General features: G+C 41.1%; 1 protein-coding gene across 1 annotated transcript; it reads left to right on the forward strand.

The window, feature by feature from the left end:
• Nucleotides 1–27,966, forward strand: LOC139730190 (uncharacterized). The gene is made up of 2 exons (XM_071641089.1): nt 1–817; nt 27,413–27,966. The coding sequence occupies exons 1-2, from the start codon at nt 185–187 to the stop codon at nt 27,914–27,916; spliced, it is 1,137 nt and encodes a 378-aa protein (XP_071497190.1). The 5' UTR covers nt 1–184; the 3' UTR covers nt 27,917–27,966.
• The last annotated feature ends 8 nt before the right edge of the window (nt 27,967–27,974 follow it).

Below are 27,974 nucleotides of genomic sequence, written 5' to 3' on the forward strand. Positions count from 1 at the left end.
CTCTTTTCTATACTGCCTGTAGGATCTAGTAGTTTCGTATCACCATCATTACATTCAACGCTTCCTTGAGTATACGTGCGTACAGGACGTACATTACGTGCTACATGGATGCACATACATCGTATCAGCTGGACGATTGATACCGGTTTGATGGCGTTATTCTTCTGGCTATTATGAGGAGGTGATGATGGAGGGCGAGTTAATTGACGAGGATGACGATTTGACAGAAGATGCGGATATTTGTCGTCCGCGCGCGCCGCCAAAACCGGTAGCCAGGGGAAACGACACACGGGTGGGTCGTCACAGCTGTGTGTGTCCTCCAACCGGCCGCTCCACACCCACATACAGCATGTGTGGCGCTCGCCTTCGCTGGATAAACACCGCACAGCTGCTGGGATTTACACGCTCCCTTGACTTCACGAACGCATTGCTGCACGCCGCCAGAGCTCGAGAGAATACAACAAAAGCGAATGCGGGAGAAACGGATAGTTGGCAGCAGTGTAACCACAGGAATCGTACGGAGCAGACGGCGAATCATATCTCCTTCCTATCAGTCGCCGACTTCCCTGTTAGCGTACACAGCTCTCCGCCGTTGCGGGCATTAGGTTGTGAGACCGTCTTGCGCGACACGTTGCACGACACCGCCTCCGAGGGACCCCGCTTCACCAGCTATCTCAAGATGCCCGTCCCCGAGTCCTTCCGCTCCGTGTGGAGTACTGAACACATTCCCTCACTTCACATCTCTGCCAGGCCCGAGAAACTGAAGAAGCTTCTAAACGAGAAGGAAATAAGGCGAGATGACAACCACAACATCGAGGTAGGTCACTGGAGAGAGATAGATGCATGCTCATCAGTGGAGCAGTATTTTCTACCTCCATGGTTCGTCAACCAACCGCAGCTCGCTGCGCAACTGCAGCTGCAGTCAATGCAGATACCCTACTCTCGGTTCGATACTGTGTAGTCTGCTAGTGAGTGATATTGTCGACTGCTATAACATGTACAGGCAGGAGGCCCTCATTATTCTTTACAAGATCCCAATAATTACTATGATGATGTGCAATGTTGAGTATTCGACATTAATTAAACTGTTACGTGTAAGTAGTGTATTTGTTTTTTACTCGTGCAAGAACGTGAACACTGACAGCTTGCATAGTCAATGGTATACAATGTGGTTTGAGATGAACTGGAGGCTGGAGCTCTATGGAGCACGCACCGACTGAAATCGTCACCAGCTAAAGAATGATTGCATCACTCTGGAATGTGCGTGACAACCATTGTTGCTCATGATATCAAGCTTAATTGACTTTTTTTCAGAAAAACGCAGGCTATTCAGGCTATCCATATCGGTAGATTATGCATCATTCAAATGACAGCCAGCTGCCGTTGAGTACACTGCCAAAGTTGCCTGTCCGCGTTCAATCATTTTGCTGGCGTGTGTTTGTTTTAGGTCGTGCGACCAATGACTGAAGCCTACGACGGATTTGAAAAATCTATAGTTTCATTACTGAAAATGATTCTTTCGATTCTTTCGAAACCTACAAGAAAGTAGCTCCATGGTTCAAGTGTAATTTATGCAGACGCATAGACTATACGGAGGCAATATTTCTATACTCTATACTGTATAAATTTGATACGCAGTTTTGACCCCTTTTCCCGTCTGAGAACCTGAAGCAAGTAGATGCGTGTTGTTTAGGCTAAAAATAATACTTGAATGATATTGTTTCTTTGTTCGTGCGTCATTCTACTCATTCCATTATCGATCTGCTTTCCATCGGACTAATGGCATTATTGTCTGGTAGTCCCTACATAACAGTGGGATCAACTACGTAAAAGCACTCCTACCAGTCTTCTTCTTCTTCTCCTCCTCCTTCTCCTCCTTCTTCTACCACGAATGTATGATTGATTATTAGTTTGTAGTAGCTCCATGCTTCCACTGTTATGCTACACCTACTGTTGTTGCTACTGTTAGTACTACTACTACTTCTACTACTACTACTACTACTACTGCTACTACACTGCTACTACTACTAGTACTACTACTGCTACTACTACTACTACCACCACTACTACTACTACTACTACAACTACTATTACTTCTACAAATGCTTATACTACTGTATTACTTATATTACTGCTTCTATACTACAATGACTACTGTTTCTACAGTAGTTGTACATAGAAACAAGCTTAATACAAGTTCTTAAAGCTAGAGTACTGAATCCTTGGTACTACTGTCCCGTTTACTAGTACTTTTTCCCTCCTCTTCTCTCCGATTGTTACTATTGATAATAGAGTTTAAAAAAAAAGAAGAGCGCATCTCCAGTTGCCACGACAACGGATTGCATCAGTATCCCCCAGGAGATGTCTTCATTCAGTTCTTTTTCTTGTCCTTTTCCCTGTGATGAATGGAAACATTGTGTTAGACGTTGAAGCATTTTGTATTTTTTTTTTCGATAAACGACGACCACTCGTACTAGCCATTCAGGGAGGAGGCAGAGGTCGCCCCAATCTCCCCGATCCATCCCTCGCCAAACCACACAACATGCTAATTACAGGAATTCCCCTGATCTTCACACGATCGGAAGTCAATGTGGAATATTGTGGCTTGTGAAATCGCAGATTCATGGTTTAATTCGTAGAGGCTATTATGTCCAGAAATCTCTCGTTGGCATTGTGATAGAGTTGGAAAAAACAAGGTAAAGGTACAGAGAATCATGCAAATTCTTGCCAATTTTTCACATTTCACGAGAGAAAAAAATGTTTACCCTCTCGTCCGTCGGTATTTGCTATTAAACTCGTATCGTTTGAGGTTTGTGGTTTGTAGCGCTTCAGCAAAACAAGAGTGTGTTCTTGTTTTCACCCGCCAAAATAGTGGTTTCCCTGGTTCCCCCAAGCCGCATCCACGAGTGTTGATAGAACCCTTCCTGTCAAAGTGAGGGATTTTTGGCGGGACTTCAATGACAATAACAACAAACAAGAAACGTTATATCGTGTCTATTCAACGCACATTGATTCGAAGGTGACCGTCTGTAAAGACTTTAAAGGGTTTTTTACACTTGTAAAATTTTGCTTAGCCCCGGACCAACGGTGGGGCTAAGGGGGGGGGGGGGGGCCTTAGCCCCACCGTTGGTACGGGACTATCCTTAGCCCACTTTCTGTTTACACTCGTTTTTGCCAAAGTGGGCTAGCCCCACCGATAGTACGGTACTATAGGGCTTTTTACACTTGTAAATTTTTGCTTAGCCCCGGACTATCGGTGGGGCTAAGGGGGGGCCTTAGCCCCACCGTTGGTACGGGACTATCCTTAGCCCACTTTCTGTTTACACTCGTTTTTGCCAAAGTGGGCTAGCCCCACCGATAGTACGGTACTATCTGGCCCTGCAAAATAGCAGGGGTTAGCACCGCAATTGCGGTGCTAGCACCGCAATTGCGGTGCCAAGCAAGTGAGTGTAAACAGAACGAAAAAATAATCCTGGGCTAAGCGACGGAGACGAAGTCCGACCCTCACTGACCAATCAGAAACGAGGCAATCAAGTGCTGCCGGTGCGTGCGTGTACGTGTACAGTACACAGCGTAATTATGAATATTCATGTGGTTTGGAAAGTCCGGGGCTAAGAAATACGAGTGTAAAAAGGTCAGTTTTCTCCTTAGCCCCGGACAAGAGATAGTACGGGACTAATTGGCCAGTGTAAAAAGCTGAAAAAATTGGTACGGGACTAACGATAGTCCTGGGTCAGAGAAAGTCCGGGGTTAAGAAACACAAGTGTAAAAAGCCCTTATCTGGCCCTGCAAAATAGCAGGGGTTAGCACCGCAATTGCGGTGCCAAGCAAGTGAGTGTAAACAGAACGAAAAAATAATCCTGGGCTAAGCGACGGAGACGAAGTCCGACCCTCACTGACCAATCAGAAACGAGGTCATCAAGTGCTGCCGGTGCGTGCGTGTACGTGTACAGTACACAGCGTAATTATGAATATTCATGTAGTTTGGAAAGTCCTGGGCTAAGAAATACGAGTGTAAAAAGGTCAGTTTTCTCCTTAGCCCCGGACAAGAGATAGTACGGGACTAATTGGCGAGTGTAAAAAGCTGAAAAAATTGGTACGGGACTAACGATAGTCCTGGGTCAGAGAAAGTCCGGGGTTAAGAAACACAAGTGTAAAAAGCCCTAAAGAGCAATCACAACTCAGACAACCACTGCACACAAACGATCAAGCTAGTAAAAGAAATTGTGACTTTAAAGCCACTGACTATTGTCAGTGTATAGCCCTAAACTTCGAGGCGAGGGGCTCAGAGAGAATGAGGCACATCGATGTCCTAGTTTAGTTATCATGTACATTATGTGCACTCCCTCCTATTTACAGCACTGGTGGGTGCACTGTTTAACTGTAACATTTACGGAAACTTCATGACGTCATGAAGCCAACGGGACCCATGCGTGATAGAGCGCGATACAGCACTATCTACAATCAGTGTTAACTTCTCTTTCTCAGGAAGGAGGAATTAACCCCTGCTAAATGATGTGCATGAAAAACTACACGTCTACGATTGTTATCATTGCTTTAGATTTTTCCACGTGCAGTCCATGAAATCTTGGACCTTTCGAAATTATCATGAAAGAGGAAGTTAATTTATTTCGAAAAGATATTTAAAGACTTTGATCCTTACCAATCCTGCTTTGTGATCTCAAGCACTTTAGACGTGAACGTTCCAAGCCTGCCTTCATCCGCATATACTGTGTTTTGATTACTAATGATACGGCGGGCATGAAGCGGTCTGGGATGTCTGTTTGATTAGCTCGTCCAATTGTTATTTGCCGAATACTTTGACTGGAATTGGCTTCCGTATTTCTAATACAGTCAAGAGCATTGGCAGCATATCTCGCCCAGGGTTCGTCTTGGCGCGTGTGTCAGATTATACACCATTATCTCAGTTGACGGTTCTAAGGTTGTCCCATAATAAACACGCTTATCGTTAAAAACCGATATTTCCAGTGGATCATTTTTTTTTTTGGGGGGGGGGGAGGCGGGGGGGGGGGGGGGGAGGGGGGGGGGGGGAGTATATTGCCCCCAGTCGTTGATATCATGCATGCCTGTAAGCAAATCATAACTCGGCGCTATGACAGCTGCAGACAGTGACTGGCGAGCACGTGGAATAATAAAGAGCGGGCCTTTTTGGGCGACGTGGGAGGTAAGCACTCTCGGGCAATTTTCAGCCCGTTGGGTGCCACGAATGATTTGATTCTGATGAAGGACATGCGCCTATAATGGGGGTTTTCGGCATTGATATGCGCATGCTATGATTCCGCAACACGTAATTTTATATCGCAGTGTCACTAGCGACTGCAATAGTCTGGTTTGTGTCTTTTTCACAGCCACATATCTGTTTATATCACATGAAAATGATGTACATATTGCCAATTTCATAGACAGTGATAAAGGGGGGGGGGGGGGCTGGAGGATACTGTAGGCCTATATGTCAATCGCATGACATGCTTGTTTTTCTACCACATTCTTATCACATAAACCTAAAGATGTGTTTGATGATTTTCAGATGAACCCACAGACACAGGAACTGTGATAACGATACCATTATCAATTTCAGTTTCAATTTATCTAATTTTATTCTTCCACAGAACAAAACATAATAGACACAAAAAACTCCACATAATATGATCTTGAGTAAATACGAGTTGACCGTACCATGAAAATTAGAGGTAGTTATGAATCATATGCATATATACATATTATAGTTACATATCAACTTTATTACATATTTCATTATCTATACTCTGAGGAAAGAAAAAAAATGAGGAGTCCACTAAAAAGTACAGCTTGTAGGCCTACATTGTGAACAACACATCATAAGTGGATGAAAAGTATTTTTTTACACCATGAAGTTCGGCTAGGCGTATTTTAACTTACTATCCCAAGAAAAAACTCGACGTGACATATCTAGTGTGACAAAAAGGCGGAACATATCAAAAGACAGCTATCCAAGGTTAATATCACCTACGTCACAGACGAGTTGCACGATGTACAAAATCAACTGTCGCTAGTCGGTGGATATATTTAAAAAGACAGGTTCCTTCTTTCATACACCTCCCTTCATAAGTATTTATGAGAGACATGCTGGCTTCGGCTGTACGTGTTTACGATGTTTCTTCGATGAAATCCAAACAAAATTGAAGACTGAGTGAGAAAGCATGCGCGGTGCTTGGGTGTGATGCGTTTTTATTTAATGTTCCCCGCGTTGTAAACAGGAACGTGTAAATCGATGTAAACGTTGATTTAATGGATTGTAAATTGTAAGATAGGCAGTCTACCAGCAAGGAGGTAAAAAGGTAAAAAAATGGGGAGAGCTGAATGTGAAACTAGCTAACGAGAAAACCCAGTGGACTGTAATGTCAACCACGCGTAGGGTATTAGAAGGGTGAGCCCAAGGAGGTATATAACAGGAACGTGTGATGCTCCTTGGTGAGCAGTACTCCTAACTTCCGTACGTGACTCGAGGCTTCTCCTGTTTCTTGACTTGTTTATATGCCGTACGCTGCCTGAGCGATGCATGACGGATGTAAACAGTTTTGAAACGCATACATGTGTGTAAACATGGAGCTACAGCCCCATCTTGGTATAAACATAACCGTCATTCTAATCTTGTCTGCATAAATTATCGAACTCATGCAACATATCATTCATCAGTTATTTGTGGGATGGTTGTCGCGTCTCGCCAAAAAAAAAAAAAAAAAAAAAAAAGAAGAAGAAGAAGAAGAAAAAAAAGATGCAGATTTGAAGGCCACTGGAATTTTTTAAACAATTTCTGATTCAGAGCAAGTGAGACTGCTTTGGCAAACAAGTCGGTGCATCACCGAAAGAATGTCCTTCTGAAATAGTCCTGATTCTGAGAAATTACAAATTACGCATCATACAAGAAGTACTATTGTGCTCCGTAAAGACTGTCAGCTGTACCAAGATGATTTGATTACAAACATGTTGGTGTGAACAGGGAGGTACTAGTAGGCGAGCCTAGTACCTCATGTGTGTGATGAAGGAAGTGACTTCCCTTTATTTGAAGGTAATAATGCTTTGTGGCTATGATAAAGCTAGATGTCTTTATACAGTAAACATTAGAAATTCCAGACAAATACGTGATGTGATAAGTATTATGTATAATGACGTTACATGCATGTATTCACGTTTCACGTCGCTGGCGCGATGATTCATTTAACAGTCATAATTGCTGCGGGCAAAGTTCAAATGATATGAAAATAAGCATGGGTTTCGATATTTGGCACGTAACATATAGCCACCGTTCCACACCATTTTCTGCAGAGAAGCTGTGAGGTGACCCCATAACAACTTAAGATATGTAATATGATGACGTTCAGATTCATGTGAGATTGATAACAATCTGCGTGATTGATAGTGAAATCTAATGGGATTTTTCTCGAATTTTTCTTTTATCTTGAGAGGAGGAAAATCTAGAAGGCTGCTTGAAACCGAGATATGATGCTTGTCGCCATGGATACTAATTGACTTATGTTATTCGTAGTGGCAAAGTGTTTACTTTGGCTGTACGCCGGGGTTCACTGCGGGGCACAGCATGGAGGATTGTACATGACAGTATACGAGTACACAGAATAGAGATTATGTGATGTAACACCACCCATTACTGCTACTATATCGTATTTTCTATATCATTATTATCATTATTGATATGACTGCTGTGACCTTTTCTGCTACTATACTCTACTACTGCCAAAACTACTTTCATTACCATTACAACAACAGCAACCTTAAACTTAAAACAAGTACACGTGTATTGTACTATTGCTGCTATTGCGTCTTCCATCTTTAATTATGCCATCAGCAATAAAACTGAAAATATCTACATACAATAGAAGACGGCAATTTTCCTGCTCTGTATACTGCTTTTACTCTTAGATACACAATTGCCATTACTCTCTGCTACTACTACAACAGCAAGTAAACACTATCACAACAAAAACGAGCACCGCTAATTCCAATACTAAATACTAATATGCTACTACTTCAAGCATTGTAAAGTACTTCCACCATTTTTTCCCTTTTAGCTTCTTGAATATGTACTTTGAATATCATGTTTCTCTTAACTTCACCTTAAAATGAAATACATGAAATTAAAATGTACATAAATATAGTTATGTACCCTATTTCTGTATTTCTGTGACGCTTTATGAACTGCGAACGATCGAACAAGAAGCCAGCTGGTCCCGCAATAATTCTCGTACATGCCTTTTGACCAATCAAAATGAATGTCATCATAGCCTCGTCCGAGTCGCACTAATTGATTACCAACGCTATATAGTCTCTCTGATTCCACTGTAGCATTGGCTTCCCGAGTAATTACGTTTAGTCGAATTAGTTTTCAATTAAACATCTGCGACAGCGCGTGATCAAATTGCTTCTCTTCCTCTTCTGCCCCCCCCCCCTCTCTCTCTCTCTCTCTTCCACGTTCTATGATTAATTGTCCACGACCACAAAATACATGCAGAGCTAAAAAGGGACGAGACTGGAAGAGCTGTTGTGTTTAGGGATATATTGATATGGAAAAAATATCAATTCACTACAAATTATTCATCTCTTCCCCCATCCCCCCCCCCCCGCCCCCGTCTTACCTGAGTGTTGCCCGTTGATAACACGATGTGTTGAACCTTTTAAAGTATTAGAAACTCTTACAATAAAGGAATATTTCGATTGGTCCCAGGTAATTTTGAGCTGTCAACTTGAACTCTGCAGAAAGCGAGAGGTGCCCCGCCATGTCGATTTATCAGTGACGTTTTTCCCCCGTAACCGTAACTTTGATGATTTCGATACATAGTAGGCCTATAGGCCTATACTCTGTATATAGTGCAAGTACGCTATATTTACTTTTCTCTTGTTCCTCCATGACATTTATATAGCGTGTTTGCTTATCCACGCACCTGTCATATAGGCCTCTGCCCAACTCGGTGTAGCGTTGCTAACGAACGTTAGTATAGTTGTGAACAGATAATAACGTGTCATTAAAGCCGTAACTCCCTGCACTAGATGTAACGCGTAGATAAATTGAATGACAAGAATATATTCTGAACGTTACTAACGAGCAGATTACCCCCCCCCCCCCACAAAAAAAAGAACAACCAAACAACAGCAACAGCAACATACACAAAACCCGCACAAAAGAACAACCCCAAAACGCAGACACCTTCGTTTACATCACAGTCAGTGCAGGGGATGCACACATCGCGAGTTTCTCGTTAAAAGACGACAACATCAATAACAAAATAAAAACAGGACATAGACAACTGCGTGCATGTACCCCAAAAATTTTGGCGAGGAAATCAAATCATATGATATACGGAAAGGAATTTATATGTTGCCAAATTCCCATTGACCCCAAACAGAAATCCCAAACACGGGTGTAACGAGATGAAAGAACGAATCTTTATACCAAAGGCCAAGGATTTCTATATGTGCGGGGGCTTCTCCCTTCGGCGTTCATTCACTGAAAATGAGGAAACTTAACAATAAATCTTCGACTGATTACCTCTTAACAGGTGCAGTATTGTGGATGTGGCACAAACGGCAGGCCCAGCGTTTTGTTTGGGGCTTTTTCCGAGTGGCGACAGTGCGATATTTCCCAATCATTTTCAAAAGCAATTATTTCTGTCGAAAGGCAGTAGCTGCTGCTGGGTTCGGAAGCCATTTGATGATGATGATGAAACAGCAAAGGATTGTAGAAAAGAAGAACTTTAAAGGGAAGCTGCTCTCCATACTATTCATAATGTCTTTGATTGGAATGAGGTGACATCTTCAATTCAACCATCTCTGACATGAGGGTGTATATGATTCTGAATGGTTTGATCACTGTGTAAAATAAGCTTCTTCTGTAAAGAATATCAGGGAGCAAAACTTTCCCTGATCTACAAAGACCGAGTGAATTAATTTCCTTTCGTCACATTTACATCGTTTAATAAACGCAATGGTAGTGAAAGTGAGGATAACATGATAGAGATGGTAACTGCCATAATGATAATGATACTAATGAAGATGAGGATGTTGACGAGGGTGCTGTTCGTTATTCCGAAGGTTCGCTATTCCGAAGGTTCGTTATTCCGAAGGGTCGTTAATCCGAAACACACAAATTCCCTATACCTAGAGGTACGTTAATCCGAAAATGAAAAAGGGTTTGTTAATCCGAACATTTGTGGCGTTATTTCGAAGGTTCGTTATTCCGAAGATTCGTTACTCCGAAAATGAAATTCGGAACAATGAACCTTCGGAATAACGAGCTGTAACCGTTGACGATAGGGATTATCATCATCATCATCGTCGTCGTCGTCATCATCTTCATCATTATCGTTATAAAATCATATAAAAGCAATCATTCGTCCCATAGGATTTAATAGTCCTATTCCCCATATCGCTACCAAAATGTTATTTTTAAATAGCTTTGAATTATTTCTGAACTTTAAAGGACAAGTTCACCCTTATAAACATAAGGATTGAGAGAATGCAGCAATATTAGTAGAACACATCAGTGAAAGTTTGAGGAAAATTGGACAATTGATGCAAAAGTTATGAATTTTTCAAATTTTTGTGTTGGAACCGCTGTATGAGGAGACTACTATAGCTTATGAGTCATATGCGTACAACAGTATAAAGAAAATGTAAAGAAAATTTAACGTATTTTCACTTTTTTTCGCATAATAAAGAGCACTTGACTTGCCCTTTTCTAAAGGGCAGGGGGAATAATATTACCCATAACATATGTCGGTAACGAGTCAAGGGAATGTGTACTTTTTTCAAAAGAAGAAATTTTGTGAAAATCTCTTTATATTTTCCTTATATTGTTGTACGCATGTGACATCTAAGTTTTTCATACACTGCAGTAGTCTTCTCATCCAGCGGTTACTGCACAAAAACTTCAAAAATTCATAACTTTTGAACGGATTGTCCGATTTTCCTCAAACTTTCAATGATGTGTTCTACTAATATTGCTACATTCTCTCAATCCTTATGTTTATGAAGGTGAACTTGTCCTTTAAACTCGACTCCCTGTCGGGTCGACACATGTGGAACATACGTCGTAAATTGATTCGTTTTTCTTTGCATGATGTCGCGCACTTCCTCCTTGGGGATGTGTGCCGAGCTGTCGAATATTTGACAGACATTAGACGGAGCGATATGAGATTTATGTTATGAATAGAATTGGAGCAATGGTGTTTGCTAGTTTCGATGACTTTTGGAATGAAGGATTTACACCACATTGATTTCAATTGTTCTCTTTCCCGACCCGCTTCGCTTCATGGGTTGTGGCTCTTGGCGAACGCATACAAAAACGTGGAAGACAAACAGGAGATAATACATTTAACGTTCATATAATGCAAGTCTATTTCCTGATATCAACGCGTAAGAATTCAAGTCCCTAATATAATGTTTGTGTATAAGTCTGAGCAGCCTCTGGCTGCGAAAGGATGATAGTGGTGTGCTGTATTACAATTCGTGGGTACGTGTTTAGCCTGTTATGTTTTGAAATTTATGACTGACTATAACAATTCGATCATGATGTATTTTATGCGAAGACATAGGCCCTAATGGATGAGAATTTGATGATGTGATCAACAAAAGAACTACCCAAAATTCAATTCGAGATGATTTTTTTTTTGTCAATCAGATACTTCGACTTTTCGATAGTTTTCAAACGTCTTCATCTTCATGAGCATCATCGTAGTGGCTTTTTTAATCGTTATTTCTTCCTTTCCTTTATTTTCCGTTATATTTCTTGTTTGTCTTCTTTCGCTTTTTGAACCATTTGAGTCATGTCCTTTGCAGTGTGCTCGTTTTCTTTTTTTTATTTCATTTCCCCGCCAGATACACATTTTGTCCTAAAATCGCGTTTAAACCCAACAGCAATCACTCTTTTCTCAGTGTTATCCACGCCTCGTCATTATTTCCTGATTAACGGTCGCCTCTCTTCACACTTGCTAATAATTCCCAGCCCTTTACGGTCCATTCGCAGCATCATGGCGTTCTGTGAAACAAATGTCGCATCAATATTACTGGCAATATCTATGTTTATCTTCGCTCTCCTTTTCCTTCAGACACCCCTCGATACTAGGGCTGGTGGTATGATATTTTGGAGATAAGAAAAGCATGTGTAGAAAGACAAGATGATAGGCCTATTTTCCCTGTCAATTTCTGAATTCATGTAAACCAATATGAAGAATCTAGTTTGTACTATGCACAACGAAACTAAATTTTTATACTGTTAAGAAAAAAACAACAACACGTTATTCCCATTTCCCACTTCTGTGAGAATATTTTATGATTGCATTGTAATTGTTGATGTTTCAGAGAAAATCATGCGACGGCATTATAACATTCATTTCAGTCCTCGATGCTGATGTGAATTCTTCGATGCTACCGAGCTAGCGATGCTGTGCCGAATCGACAAAAAAGACATTCCTCAGGTCATGTGATATGCAAGAAGCCTCGGGAGAGAAGCATTGATACTCTCTGATCTGATGATTGTGATGACGTCACGCCTTGTAGTTTTTGTAGTTTGTGCAATCTCTCCTGATGACGTAGGGCCTACAATAACTAAGATAATAAATCGAAATGATATTTTGGTTCAGAATGGCTGTGACGGACAAAACCGTGGCGTGTTGTGTGTGTGTGTGGGGGGGGGGGGGGAGGTGGGGAGGGAGTGGGGTGGGGTGGAGGTACTTCTTTGCTTGTTGCACCGATCTCGGGAAATCTGATACTACATTGATGAAGTGTACGTGTGGCAGAGTAGATATTGCTGTCTGAAATATCACCTCCTTTGTGTCATTTCGATGTGCTAAATTATCTCGTATTGGAGTCGAGAGGAGGCCACGTTGTTCTCGATCTTTCACTCGCAGATAGCTGAAACATTTTGCGCTTTTGTTTAGCCGTACAGCTTGGTCATCTGATCGCTAAAGAATCTTTCCCCTTTACAAAGTATGAGGTATATTTCATATGGCTTCCTTAGCGGCATAGGACAAGCATTGTACGTTTTCCACCACGGACCATCAGCATTTCTTGCTTATAAATTCCGTCAGGAATGTGTGTGTAGAAAAGTCATGGGTCTTTGCTATAGATAGCTGTAACCTATGCTCTGGCGTGCATGCTGATGTTTCGAAGGGCATAATAACGAGGATGATTGCAGAAATTACAACCAATGAGCTATAATAAATGTGATACACGTGTGTGCAGCTGTACACCTCATAAGGCAAACGTTGAGGTAGAAGGCGAGAACGACTGGCGCGACTTCGATTACTTGCCTCTGTAGCAGAGCATATGACCATCGTTTCGTAAAGGGGAGGGGGGGGGGGTGGGTGGGCTCACCTTCTTTTCATTTCGCTGTCATACAGGGAAAACTTACGCATGACTTACGACTTCGTCATTGTCGCCATGACTTGGGGTGTGGATCTGATTCCTACTCCAAGAGTCGACTGAAGCAAGGTCTTCAGGACAAAGATAAAGATAAACTAACATAGGTATCTCAGATTGTATAAAGCAGACCAGGGCACGCATTACAATACAGTCTGGCTCCTTGACAAACCTTAGCTTTTTCATAGAAAGACAACGTTTTACATCCGAATGCTGCCACATTATCACGTATAGATTCCACTAATGCGCTTTTAAGGATTAAATACAGAACGATCTAGCGCTTTCCTATCTAATTCTCTCGAACTGCGCCTTCTGCCTTGGCGACTTTGAAGCATTGTTGTCGCATTGACAAATACATTCCAGCTACTAAAAAAAAAAAAAAAAATAGCACACACACCCTTGTGTTTCAATGCATGAAGAGCACATATCGTGACTGCTCTGAACACGAATGTAACATACCAGAACGAGTCCATATTTTACGAGTCTATTTCCTTGTCAACAAACGCATTATCGTTGTTGAAGCAGAGAATGAGAGCTGTAATGCCGTTGGCTCTGATGTGGTAATGAGCTTTCGTGCTTGGTTCGAGGCAAGCGTCTGTTTCGTTCAATTCAATCACTCATGGGTCTGATTGACGGCAAACCTCTGTATTTGATCTACTTATTACACTGATATATATATGTATATCGGTCTACAGAAAACCAGTTGGTGGTGGAGATATTTCTACACCTTTCTGCCAAGTGCCAAGACTAAGCAAGGAACTGAGAGTTCAATCGTCGAATCAGATATGGTCGCACCCAACACGTTATCATGCTAGAAAACTAGTCTGCTTGTTTTTCGTAAACAATGACATATGATTCGCATGACGGATAAGTAATGTTATATCATGATGGTCCATTTTAACACAGTGTTATTTGTTATCCATGAAAATTATGCAACATTCATTCTTAGCGTAGATTCAAGAATGATAACAAGTAAAATCAATTTAAAAAGATATGTGTTGTCTTATAAGTGATGATGACATGGTCTATGGTGTATATCTGATCAGACCGAGCGGACGTGTGGTAAAGCGTCGCTAAATAGTCGCTTGGTTGTCGCTTTTTTGTGAACTTTTCATCGGAAACAGACTTTCAGACAAGTAAACTTACAATGGTAATCATTTAAGTATAGTCGTAGCTCTCGTTCCACATATCAAGCGCGTAATTATTTCCGTTTTCCTTGAAATATCATAACTGGATCAAATTTATCTGACGTGAATGCCAAAGCATAGCAATTGCAATATTTGTCGATAAGGTTCGCTTTCTGACAGATCAGTATACAGACTGAGATGTATCTATATGGAGATGGTGCGTCAGTTTGAGTGCTATTGAATATTTCGATCAAAGTTCGATTCCATAATTCATATTCCCCATTGTACGTAGCAAGGAGCGCCGCATTCTTTTAGATAAAAGATCCACAGACTCCAATTGAATTTATATAAAAAGGGGAGGAAGAAAAAAAAGTTAAGGTAAATGCCGTGATTCATATGGGAACAAAACAACATGAAGCGACATCTGACAATAGAGTAGTATAGTGGTAACGTCGTGCAAACTTGTCTATTTGCAGTTCGCTCGAATAGAAAACCCCTCGAAAGTAGACGACCCCCTAACATTTACACCGTGAGTGTCGATATCAAAATGCTTTCGCCTTTTATTTGCCTTCCCTCCCTTGTAGCCTTCGTGCAATTCGGTCTCCATGGTGATCGGCTTCTCAAACGGTGTCATTCCGTTCGCCGACAATTTGTCAAACTTAACTTTAGACGGCCACGACTATGCCGCTGCAGTTTGAGAGTATTGCTAAATCAGCCTTTAGCTGGACCTTGCCACGAAACCTATATAGGGATAGTGTGGCACATACCAAATTGTGCTCTGTATGTTTGCTGATGGAAAAAAAAAAAAAAACTATCCAAGAATGAACATGTATGTTTTTGGGTGTGTATTTCTTTGAGTGTTCTTTTAAGTGTTTGTGTGGGCAATTCAAACAGAGGCTTTCATTTCCTATTTCCATTTTTAAGGGTAGCCATGCATGCCTATTGAGTACTATCAGATATGGAAGGCCGCTTCAGAGACCCTGTACATTCTACGACACGTAATTATTCATTCATGTCCCCAGATTATTCTTCACCCAGGAGTCTTATTTAGTTGGACTGCTGATTATCAGGATGCCTAGGCTTGAGAAGCAAGAATGATGACAATATCAGATGTTAATTTTTTTTTGTTTTTTTTTGTGGCATAGGCCCTAGTTACATTTAAAGCGATGTATAAGAATCAGGATCGAACAGAATATAGTTAGATATTATGCGGAACGAAACTAATTTATTTCAGATAGTCGGAATAACACACGATCTTCCCGCTCTATAACATGTAACAAGATGGAGAGAAAATCAACAGACAATGAGATGGATTTGAAGGAAACTTTCAATAAGGTTACCAGCCATGTCTGTCTTTCTGTTTGGCGGGATAATGTTGTCATGGTGATACCTTTCAATATGGCTTCAGAACAAACATTTTTTGCCCTATACAGACAGAAACGCAAGGTCGACATAAAGTGATAAGACAATGTAATTTCATAGTTTTACTTATAGACTGAATATTAGTTACATGATAATGCCATCGCCCTACTGGTATCTGACTGCGACGTCCTTCTTTCTACCCCCACGGCAAGGCTGTAAAGACCCTCGGCAGCATCCTCTTTATGAACCTCTTTAAACCGCTTTTGCAAGGAATCAGTCTTCGAAGTTCGATCTTCTTCAGTTCGAATCTTTGTTTGAGAGGCAGGAAGGAAAGGAAGGATAGGAAGAAAAAAAAAGTGTTCGTGCGAATGTATAGAGAGAAAGTAAACAACCACATTCATGCTCAACATTCTTCCCTAAGCGGAACTAAAACCACAAGAGCCGTGTGGCTGGCAATGTACGTATTTATTGTCGTGAGAATCCCCGACGCCTTTATGCTATGGACTGGAAACCATGCGATCATGGGTGATTAGACGGCTTTGTGGATGGGGTCGTCGAGGCGAGGTGAAATCATGGAGCTACACATCGCTCCATGGTTAAATGTTTGGTGTGTAAATTCAATGTGGTCGCGGTCTAATCGTTATGAATAGAAGGAGAGGTAAGGTGGCCTTTTGGGCTTCACATTTTTTTTTCAAACACACGAATAAAGTGAACATACAATCTAGACCCGTAACGTCATAATAACTGAGTTAGACTTTAGGCTCAGACCTGAATCAATATCGTTTGCAAATGGCAGCTGTATAGATCTATTCTAGTATTTGCTTCTTTGTTTTAGATTTGCAATCTCAATTAATAGAAACAGCATTTGTTGCTTAGTCATGCTTCTGATGATTTTGCAGACTACTACAAGCAGGTTCCGAAGATTTTGGTAGATGTTTTAAAACTCTGTTATGTTATCCATAGGCGTGGCTTATTACAGCCGTGACTCCCTGTTCCTTATGCTGTGTGCAAACTTCTACTGGTTCGTATAAAGTTCTATGTAGGTCAGGCCTCCCCAGTTGTTTCGGGCAAATAATCCGTTCGTAGAGTTTTAATACAATGCATACCATCACGTGATTATGAATGGACAGACAGCGCACAAATCGCTAACCTATTCACCTCAACACGACTTGACCGATCGGTGTCTACGCCTCGGTCACCCGGTCTTGTCTGCCGAACAAAACCCAACTTTGGTAGGGCGTTACCTTCCTTGCCCTTTGACCCCTATCCTACCCTAACTTCCTGGTGGAAACCTGCATCTCAGGAGACGTCATTTCATGGATATCATTGCTCAGACCATGGACATTTTTTTCAGTAGGTCCATGCACAGACGCAGAAGAAGCATTTGTGGAGTTTGGGAAAGTAGCGGAAAGTATATTGGAAATAAAGTTCCTGTTATCTATGTAGCTTGTCCTATTCATTTCTTTGATGCTGTGTCGGCATGAAAGTAGACTTCACAGCATTTTTGTAGGCGAAGTTTGTGCCAAGAAATCGCCTGCATGGTAACAGGGCCGTTGGATATCATGCTGTTGGTCGAATCTATACCCTCAAGAAGTTATAGGTTAAAAAAGAAACTCTCTCGTGGCATGACATGCCTACTTCCTGACTAATGCAATACAGGTGCGAACTATATTTCATCCTCATGTCACCACTGGCACCCCGCTAATTCCTCCTCTACTGCTTCCATTAATACAACTGTATTTTTACGATATTCCATGGAAAATACTGGCAATTATCATGATCACCATAGTTACGGAGAACCAGAACCCAGACACCCCAGATGATCAAAGTTCGTCTGAAAAGGAACTCAATGCAGAGGCTATTTGCACTTCAGGTTACGCTGATTTGTTTTATGTCATTTTTTATCATCTGTTTGAGTGGTAATATGGTTTGGTATCCCGAAGTTCCGTTATTCCGAATATGCGTTTGGCCTATTCTGAAGGTTCGTTAATCCGAAAATGAAATAAGGTTCATTATTCCGAAGGCTAATTACTCCGAAAGTGGAATAAGGTTCGCTCATTCCGATGGTGCGTTAATCCGAAAATGAAATAAGGTTCGTTTATTCCGAAGGTTCGTTAATCCAACAACTAAATAAGGTTCGCAATTCCGAAGGTTCGTTACTACGCATCTCCTTTTAGTTCTCAGATTATCCAACCTTATTTCATTTTCGAATTTTACGAACCTTCCGAATAAAAAACCTTATGTTATCATTAACAAACCTTTGGAAGGACGCCACTAATGTTCGTATTAACGAACCCTATTTCATTTTTGGATTAATGAACATCATAGATATAGGCAATGTGTTTGTTTCAGAACAACAACCTTCGGAGTGACGAACCTTATTTTATTTTTGGATTAACAAACCTTCGGAATAACAAACATCACCCGTTTGAGTATTATAGCCTAGAGAGCTCATGTGAATGAAGGGAAAGGAAGAGAAAGGGGAAGAGAAGAGTTTACAATATTTTGATCTTCCGACCGTCTAAAGAAAGTGGATGTTTTTTACCGTTTTTTAATTTGATTCACCTGACATAGCAAGTAATCAGTAGCGCGTCTCCTCAGTCAAGAGAGAAATGGGCCATATCCGATGAAAACACTGAACTTAAAAACCGCCCAGCTAAATATATCCCGCGTAGCTCCCCGCGGGAAATCGGTCTGATCTTTCACCAGCTCCCGTCGTCAAAAACATACCGTTTCCGACTCTTTCTACCTTGGCTGAATCACGGTCACAAACGACTCGGTGAGCTCAATCGTCTGTGCATGGGATGCGAGAATCACCGAGTGCCATCCCGATGATAGTCGTAATCGTACACGTCAGCTCCACGATGTTATGATTGCTTTGCCTCATAGGATCTCTTATCTCGACTGATGCCTTTTGAAAAATTAATGATCTATCAAGGCCATGTGTCTTTCCACCTGGTCTCAGCTTTATGTTTGTTTCTTCGTTTGCGTATCTTTGTCTCTGTCTCTCTCTCTCTATCATTCTTTCCTCTTATGATGTTAACTTAACTTAAAGGGTGTGTACAGTTCTGGTCGAGGTGAGATTTAAGCTTTTACCGTTTTGCGAGATATTCAGAAACCACTCCATGAGATGTCAAAGAGCATGCAATTCTAAGGGGGATCAAAAGTTTATTTGATGAAAATCGGTTTTGAAATGGCTGAGATATCAAAAAACAAGGTGAAACAAAGAGATCCTAATATAAGGCGTGGCCTGTAATCTTTTATTATTATCACTTTTTTTTTGATATCTCAGCCATTTGAAAAACAATTTTCATCAAATAAACCTTGAATCCTTCTAAGAATTACATGCTTTTTCATATTTCAAAAGAGGTTTCTCAGTATCTCACTTAGGAATATTCAAAACATGAATCCCCACCTAAACCAGTACTGTACAGTCCCTTTAATAATAATTCACACAGTCATTCTCTTTCATTTAGTTTTCACTTCGATCTGGCATTATTTAGAATCAAAAGATAGCACTCAATATACCGACTATGTTATTTCCATCTCTATATACGCTCTCTTCCCCGTCCACTTGCATGTCGCTAACTTCTAATAGGTTCGTCGTGTCTTGATCGCTCAAGATTTTGATAGGACATGACAGGCCTATATGCACGCTGGAGACCGGCTATGGGCCATGACTGTCCGACGTCGACGTATAGTAGTAGCCAGACTCACGCGGCTAAATAGACATGGCGTGTCCTTGAGAGTTAATTCGATTTCCACATCGTCTACGCTGTCATTTTCTTCACTGCTTCTCGTCTCCACCACCTGGAAAGGATTGTATATGTATAGCCATGACCGTTTACTGACTCCATATTTCTTCCCCTGTGTGATGATGAGGATGATGCAGACCATTCACACGAGGAGCATCATACATCTTATTGGTTAAAGGAGGCAGCCAGATCCTGATGATTCTAGTTTTGGACTTTTGCACTTGAACAACTATCGATATTGGTTATACAGTTGTACTGGGGGACAGAGTTTCAGAATCCGTGTTGACTGGGATAAGAATGTTTTCAAAATTCATAGCAAATCACAGTGAGCGAGGGTGATGATTTCGCATCTTCACATAAGAATGCATGATTAAGTTCTTAGGAAGCAGAACAAAAGATCAAAACATCCATACCTGTGTGAATTCTTCACATATGAACTTGTTCAAAAAGTGAAATTGTCATGTGACTCTTATGTCATCATCTCCTATGCCATCATCCTAATATGTTTTGGCTGTTTCAGAGTATTGGTTTATCTGCTCAAGGACAACAATAACTTTTACAAAATTGATTTTTGTGCTACATGATGTGAAATCATATAAATCGTCTCGAACGTCCCTTTAACTTCTTGTTAGCTGTGTAAAGAAACAACCACTAAAAGTTATCAGTGGAGAACTCCATTCTCAAATTAAGTCAGTATGGATGACGCCTATCAAGCTTGATGTATTGACTTGGTGTATAGGGGTGATTACCGATTGCCGTGATCACTTTTATGACATGAGTAGACAGAATTTGATATAGCAAGGGTATATCAACTATATGTCATATAAACCTCTAAAATGTATGAGAACTTCAATAAGTGCACACAGTGTCGCTGCGGGGTAACGATTATCCCCGACATTTTCAAATATTGTAAGAGGATATGTTTCAGGGATTACGGGGCTTTGAAGTGGAGGTATCAAACAAAATGTCCTGATCTGTACTGAAGATTCCCATGTGTACATAAAGGAAATAACAGTTGTTCTATAGCCACACATGTAAATGGAATGACTGATCAAAGATTATCATCACGTTAAACATTTTTTTTTGGGGGGGGGCAGCATGATATGTCAATGCTGATGTACGAAATAATTTTCGTTAAAATATACATTATCTTTGATGAAATAGATGAACGAAATCACTAATGAAATCAACAGAGTATTCAGTAATCAAGGCAACATTGAAAGCTTTTCCTCTAGGCTTCATACCCAGTCGTCTCTATCGATGCATTCTTTGCAAATAATGTAAAGGGATGGACATTAATTTGTGGTCAAATTAATCCAAACCACAGAAGCTTTATGGACAGCATCATGAGCATGTACACTGAGATCAGGTCATATTTGACTAACGCCTTGCTGCGTGCAGACCATCTGTTGAGGAGGTCAAGTTAGGGTGTAATGAAGGCGAGGGTGGCTTCAAATGCCTTCGCCCATGAGGCTGAAATACATTTAAAGTGCAATATCCTGTTCGGAGGACTTTAAGGATTTGATGGATGTTAATACGTTTCCCCCGTGGGCGAGGCTATTTTACCCCGCGGATGGCGAGTTGAGATTGAGCGAGAACGGATGCAGGCAAAACTCTTATTAGGGGTTTACGAGAGAGTCCAGAACAGAGTGAATATTGATACACGGCACTGAGTATGACCTGAACTCATTTGCACTGAACTGAACTGAACTGAACTGAACTCAGTGATTATGATTGGATACTCAGCAACAACGAACAACTTTGCTTGTGTGTTCGTATGTTTGTGTCTGTCTGTCTGTCTGTTTCTTGTTAATTGGGTAAGTACATTTGTACAATGATGATGAGAGCCGGCAAGAATGATCAGAATGGTAAAGGGATAGAGTGGGGTGGGAATATTACATCGGTATCATAGTTTCTGTTGTTAGGAGACCCCGGCAGTCAAGATGAGTTATTCGCGTATATTGTTCTTTCATTTTGTTTCGATCTCATGTCGTCAGTGTTGGCATTACCTTATAGTGCCCTTTTTGTCCGTGAAAAAAAAGAAGAAAACAAACCAAACATCATCATCAACAACACTACTATATTATTGATAGTACATACCTGGAACAAGGAGTCATCGGAGAACTTTTGCGGGGTCCCTTGGGCTTCCACGACAATCTATTTACCCCCTGCCTGTGGAAACAATCCGAAAGTGAACATAGGAATACGATACGACTTTTAGTGCGTCACTCCTGGAAAATTTGATTCGACGCCAAAAGTTCTTTTTGAAAAGTTTGTCAAGGAGATTTTCCCCAAACCTCTGCAGCAACTGACCAGAATGCAATGCGCACTTTCCGACGGCAGTGGCGTGACCCCGTGACTTTTGAGTGAAGGGGCTTCCCCGAATGATGTCATTACACACCGGTGCACGACATATGCACCAGGAAACCTCAAGAGAGTCAGGGAGGTCCCACCTCCCTGAGAGAATTGAGAGCTCCACCTTCATTTCACCGTATCTGCAGTGTATCATTGTTATGACAGAAGAGAGATCAGTAGCAGTATGCAACTGACAGGTACAAGTCGGCTATCTAATTTCATGCTTGATTAGCTAACCCCATTTAGGCGATGATTATTTACTCTGCATTTTGTAGACCTTCGATCATTCACTGATGTGACAGCTATATAGATGAAAAATGATGATTATTATGAAGTTGATCGTGTGATTATTTCATTCACACTCTAATTTCCACACAAACAATGAAAACGCGTATTTAGATTTGCGCTAGCAGTTGGCGCTTACCTCGCCAAATGATGTTCTTCTGTAAACCCAACCAGCCCCTCCCCCTCTCCCCCATTGCTCACTCTCCAACAGCTCGATAACGTCAGGCAACTAACTGTAGCTCTGCCATTGATTTGATTTTCCAGCGTTCTTCTGCTGCAGTACGATTTCAAATACAATTTCCCTTCTCACTGGAGCTAGTTACACCTATATATAGCGGCCTGCATTATGATACCGGTTTACCCCGGGTCGTTGAACGAACGCGTATTCTGAAGAAGCCCGAATTTAGTGTACGATTGAATGAGGGTCGAGTGCATGCAGATCGTCGGTGATTAGATTTCAATTCGTGTTATTATCATCCCCGCGCTAGCCCATCATACTTGATTTTCTCATTTTCTCAAAGTGCTCTCAACTCCAACATTAAATTCGGAGGTTCCATATATAGTGAGTATGGAGGGGGAGGGGGCTGTCGTCTGTGCATTTATATCTTTGTGTGTTTGAAGTATGTTAAACAGAGAGATGATGTTCCATAGTTTGCTGTAGAGGCTGTAAGAAAAAAAGAAAGAAATGAGGTAATCTTGACCATCTTGTGGCTTATGTGTGTTCACGTCCGCCGATAAAATAAACCCCGTCTCAAGTCTGAATACAGCTACTTTGTCATGCGAAAGAGCTAGATTTACACGTCAGATCCTTTCAAAACTCTCCAGCGGGCTGATTGACTACATTGATTAGGGCCGCTACAGAGGAGTTTCGTCAGCTTGCCTCAGGGAACCATGTCGCTTGGCCAAAGCAGAAACGTCTTATTTCCTTTAACATGGAGTGCTTGCCCCAAACTGGCTAAACTCCCTGTGTTGCGAGAGTTGGAACAGGCAGGGAGGTGAGCAGAACCTCCATGAAACAGGGAGGTAGGCCCTTGCACTCTTGCAGACTTCTGATGTGTGCCCTGCTTGATAACAACTCTGCAGAAACAGAGGACGGAAATTGCGATCATGATCTCGCCATACTCTAATATCGGGTTTTCGGGATCCTGATACTTCTAGAAAGACGATCAAAAATGAGCGCACGTTATAGTTCTTGTTATAGAAAATGGTCCGCAATCATTTTCAGTTGATATTTATTATTTGCTTCATCTAAACGTGATTTTTTAATTATAATAATACTCTGTTTTTTCTTTGCGACAAAAAAAAAGTTTTATTAAGTGAGGATACATGATTTGAGGAATAGTTTCACTGAGGGACGTAAAACAAACAAACAAATAAACAAACAAACAAACAAGCAAAAAAGTCACAAACTGAAAAGAGATCAGGGCAAGTAACATAAGACCCGAAGAAGCGATGGTTGGCGTCTACACAAGCCATAATACCAGGGAGGTGAACTTGCTTATTAATACCTTCACCACCGACAGTATACACTACATGCGCTCCCCTACATATGCCACAACATTATATACGTATCGTGTAATTTCCCCTTCGGTTCATTACAGTGTAGGCCCTATGTGATGTGACTATTATAATAAATGTCTCGTGGTTCGACGATCAGGGCTGATGCTAATGAGGTTTGATTACTTTACCGAAGTACTTGTACCCGGAAAGCCCTAGGCTGTAGCCATTGCAGTTCATCGCTCGAGTAGAGCAAGGGGCAGCACACTTAGTGTTTGTTGGGATGCCCTATTTGCAGCTATCTCATAAAAGCAAGGAGCTTCAAGCTCCTTGATAAAAGCCATGCCCAGGTATTCTACATCATTTCAGTGAAGCTAGTGTTTTACCAAGGAGGATACCAACTACCTCCTTGGTTTTACTCCCTCTCTCTCTCTTCCTCGTATGTCTAACACTTACTAAGATCTACATAGGCTAGGTTGTATATCTGGCAATGGAAGTTTATAAGTCAAGTTGAGATGTCTGCAATATTGTGAAAGATAAAATCCCTCACAGTTTTGTCGGTAGAAGAGTTACAAATAAATGTGATTGATGGGGACAAATGATATAGTGTGGCAGTTTTATCCACTAGGGTCCTATAAACTTCACTCTATCGATAAATAATGGGTGATGTAAGTTATTTCGAAGGTTTGTGAAGCCGGAGATGAAAAAAAAAAGCCTAATAACAAACCTTTGGATTTTTACGAACCATTATACCTTATTGATTTTGCTATTTCGTTTTTGGATGAAGGAACCCCAGGAATAAATAATAAGCTTATTTCATTTTAGCATTAACGAACCTACGAATTATAGTACTGTACCTTACTTCACTTTCGGATTACTCGTAACGAACCTTCGAATTAAAGAACCTTCCTTCATTTTTCGGAATATCGAATCTCCGGAATAACGAGCTGTAACCACATAATGTTAGGAGAGGAGGTTGGTATTCATACTCCATGCAAAAGGATGATTAAGACAAGAACGATCGAACCAGTGCAGGAAAAATGTTTGAAATGAAGGCAGATGCAGTTCAGGGAAAGTCTGCAGAAGTCCTCGTCAATTTTGCTCCTCGACTGACATGTGAGCTTCAAACTCTGGCCTTGTCTTCCTGCTCACTGACCCAAAGACTGCTTTGACACATTCCGTTCAAAGGCTATTATCACGCAGAGTACTTGGCCGTTGGCATTGCAGAAGTTTGGTTTGTCGAAATTTGACCTTCTCGAAAAGAACAGAACGAAAAAAAAAAAAAAACTGTCAGCAGTTATTTCAAGCGCAAAGAGGTCATTCTCTCGTCACTCCGATAGACACAGACAGTGTGCATAATTATTGATATTGTGGAGCTACATTTCACAAAAAAATTCCGCAGATTCTTTCGTCAATTCGTCATTGAGCGTTTTTTTTCCCCTGACCCCATTCCCTCCAGTTGCCTCTGCGCTCTTTTCAAAAGTGTCACGGAATGTACACGGTGGAAACCCACAATCGAAACCTTGTCCGGAGTTGACATAACACACGCCCACGATCTCACACGTCCTTCTATTCTGTTGCGTGTATGTATTTCAATCTTTTTTCGTCTGGCTGCTGTCTCTTTAGTTCTCGTCGGTTTGTCCGAGTTATTCATAGAAATTAAATGAAATAACGATGTTTATGCCCAGGTTTGATGGTCGCTCCGCATTCGAGCATCAGAAAAGAAGAAAGGAAAAAAAATATGCATGTTAGTGACTTATGCATGTTAGTGACTAAATGAGTGAATAGAATTATACATAGAAGAATAACCAAGATAAATAAGTTTCAAGTTTCAAGTTTCAAGTTTATTTATTCATTTGTCTTTCTTCCAACAATAAGCAATATAACAATAACATAACTATAACATTGACACTTTCTTTCAGGAGTATATAGGAACAACAACAACTAACACTAAAATTTTTGCAAATACATAAATATATAATTACATGTGTATGTGAAATGATAAGAAAGGGTAACAATATTTTGAGAAAGGCAAACGAGGAGACCTTAGTGAAGCATAGCTTGTAAGAAGAAAGAAAGAAAGAACGAAAGAAAGAAAGAAAGAAAGAAAGAAAGAAGTATATGTATATAATTATATAACTATGTGTAGTATATTATGTTTGTAGGCGTGATGTAATGTTCTCTTCATTTTCATGAAGACAATTCTAAGTTAAACGTGCATAGAAAGCCATTGATTAAAATTATGCACCAAGGCCGCATATTCACGATACCTAGTTGGTTAGCAGTGAAAGTAAGATTATGATGCATACGTCGAATTTAATGATACAGTAGAAATAAATTTGCGTGACTATCGATTAGACTGTCGGGATATTTTTGCCCACGTCCTCTGTTTATACCCGGCACAGTCAAGTCATCAAACACACACAGTCATTTCTAGCCTCACTCTTTCCCCTTCACTCGCTCTACCTTACTTGACATTAATTATCAAGCTGTGCGCGAATCATCGTTTTATGCAAGTCTACGTATACCTAGCTTCTGGCTCAAAGTCCGTGTCGGGTGCAGGTCCGAAAGTCGTGGCGTGTTAACCTACTCTCAAATCTGTCAATTTGTATTAATGACACTCGCGCGCTGTAATTTCACATTCTGAGACAAGGCATGGTTAACTGACTGTCTTTATTTGGTAACGATTCCGATTTGCTCCTTTATTTCCTCCTAGCCACATTCACCCACGCCTTTTAGTCAGTACCTACATTTCTTTTTGCTCCCTTGTTATGATACTATATTTGCCTTTCTTCCCTAATTCTTGAGGCCACTCTTTATACTTGTACAAGCCCCTCAAGGCTGAAGTTGACTAGAAGTGCGATCGGCAGTGTTGACTATTTAGGATTGGTGTTAAATAAAGTGGTTTCTAACAAATGAAATGTGTGAAGACTGGGTGTGATGTAGGCTGCCTTTCGTGAGTCAGTGGATGGAAATGGAACTTGGAACTTTTCATTTGTATCCAAACCGGAAATAGATCCTCGTAAGGTCCTCGTATGTTTGGTGATACTTTACACCCAATGTGAACTGTTCCTTTTCGTACAATTTACATCCAGTTTGACATTGTTGCATTTTTTTCCCAATACGTTTTCTTTATACAACCATACCCCATAATCTGTATTGATTCGCATTTATAACATATCGTCAAATTTTGTTATACATCATAATGAAAACAGAATGCAGAAATAAACTGAACTGAACTGAACATATGTCTTAAGCTGAAGAGAACGCTATGTTTCGACATGATTCCGGCAAATTGCTTAGTGTTGCACTAATTGTCTCCTCAAATGAACAAAACTTTGTTTTTTCATCTTTTAGTTTGGACATTTGAAATTATTTTGACATTTCATCAAACGAGTCAGGATTTTGTGTGTATGTGTGTGTGCTTATCCCAATGTATTTTCTTTATCCTTGTCTTTCTTGATGATGTGTCAGTGTAAGTAATTGATTTCTATATACCGGTAGTCATAGTTATACGAGACAGGCGTTGTGTTACGTTTGTAACTGCAATCAATATGTTGCCATTTGGTCACCAGAATCGTATCATTTGTTTCTTTGCAGGAGGTGAGTGAGTCGGAGGTACCCCTCAGCCGAATCTACGCCACAGAGAGGAACGGCAATGGTGTCCACCTGGAGAATGAACAGCTCCCTCAACGGTCCCTGCCTACTAACATCGAATATTCGGAGTCCGTGTCTCTCGTACGCGTGCCCGCGCACCAGGAGTACCGCTACGGCGTTCACTGCGAAATCGACAACTCTCGCCGCTACAGGGACGAAGTCAGACTCGTACCGGGTCAGACCAACCCCGGCCGATACTACTCCACGATGACCCAGTGTTTCATCAACAGCAAGTACCGCCGCTACCGGGAAACGGTTTTCATCCGACTCAACGCCCCCAGCCCCAAGCAGTACTCCACATCGGTCTTCGTCTTCCCCCGGTCGGTCCGAGAGACACACGTCAGCAGCGTGGAGCACACCGCCGAAGAGACGATAAAGTGGTACAAGGTCGGCGTCAACATGGAGGCCAGAGACTATGTGTCCGTCAAATTTGTGCAGATTGAATGAATCTGGACACTAACTTGTGGACTTGAACGATGTGATAGACACGCCATTATAATGTGCA

This window comes from Diadema antillarum, unplaced genomic scaffold (assembly GCF_040938485.1).
Source record: "Diadema antillarum isolate AM-2024a unplaced genomic scaffold, OU_Dant_1.0 scf00000021, whole genome shotgun sequence".
NCBI classification, from domain to species: Eukaryota; Metazoa; Echinodermata; class Echinoidea; order Diadematoida; family Diadematidae; genus Diadema; species Diadema antillarum.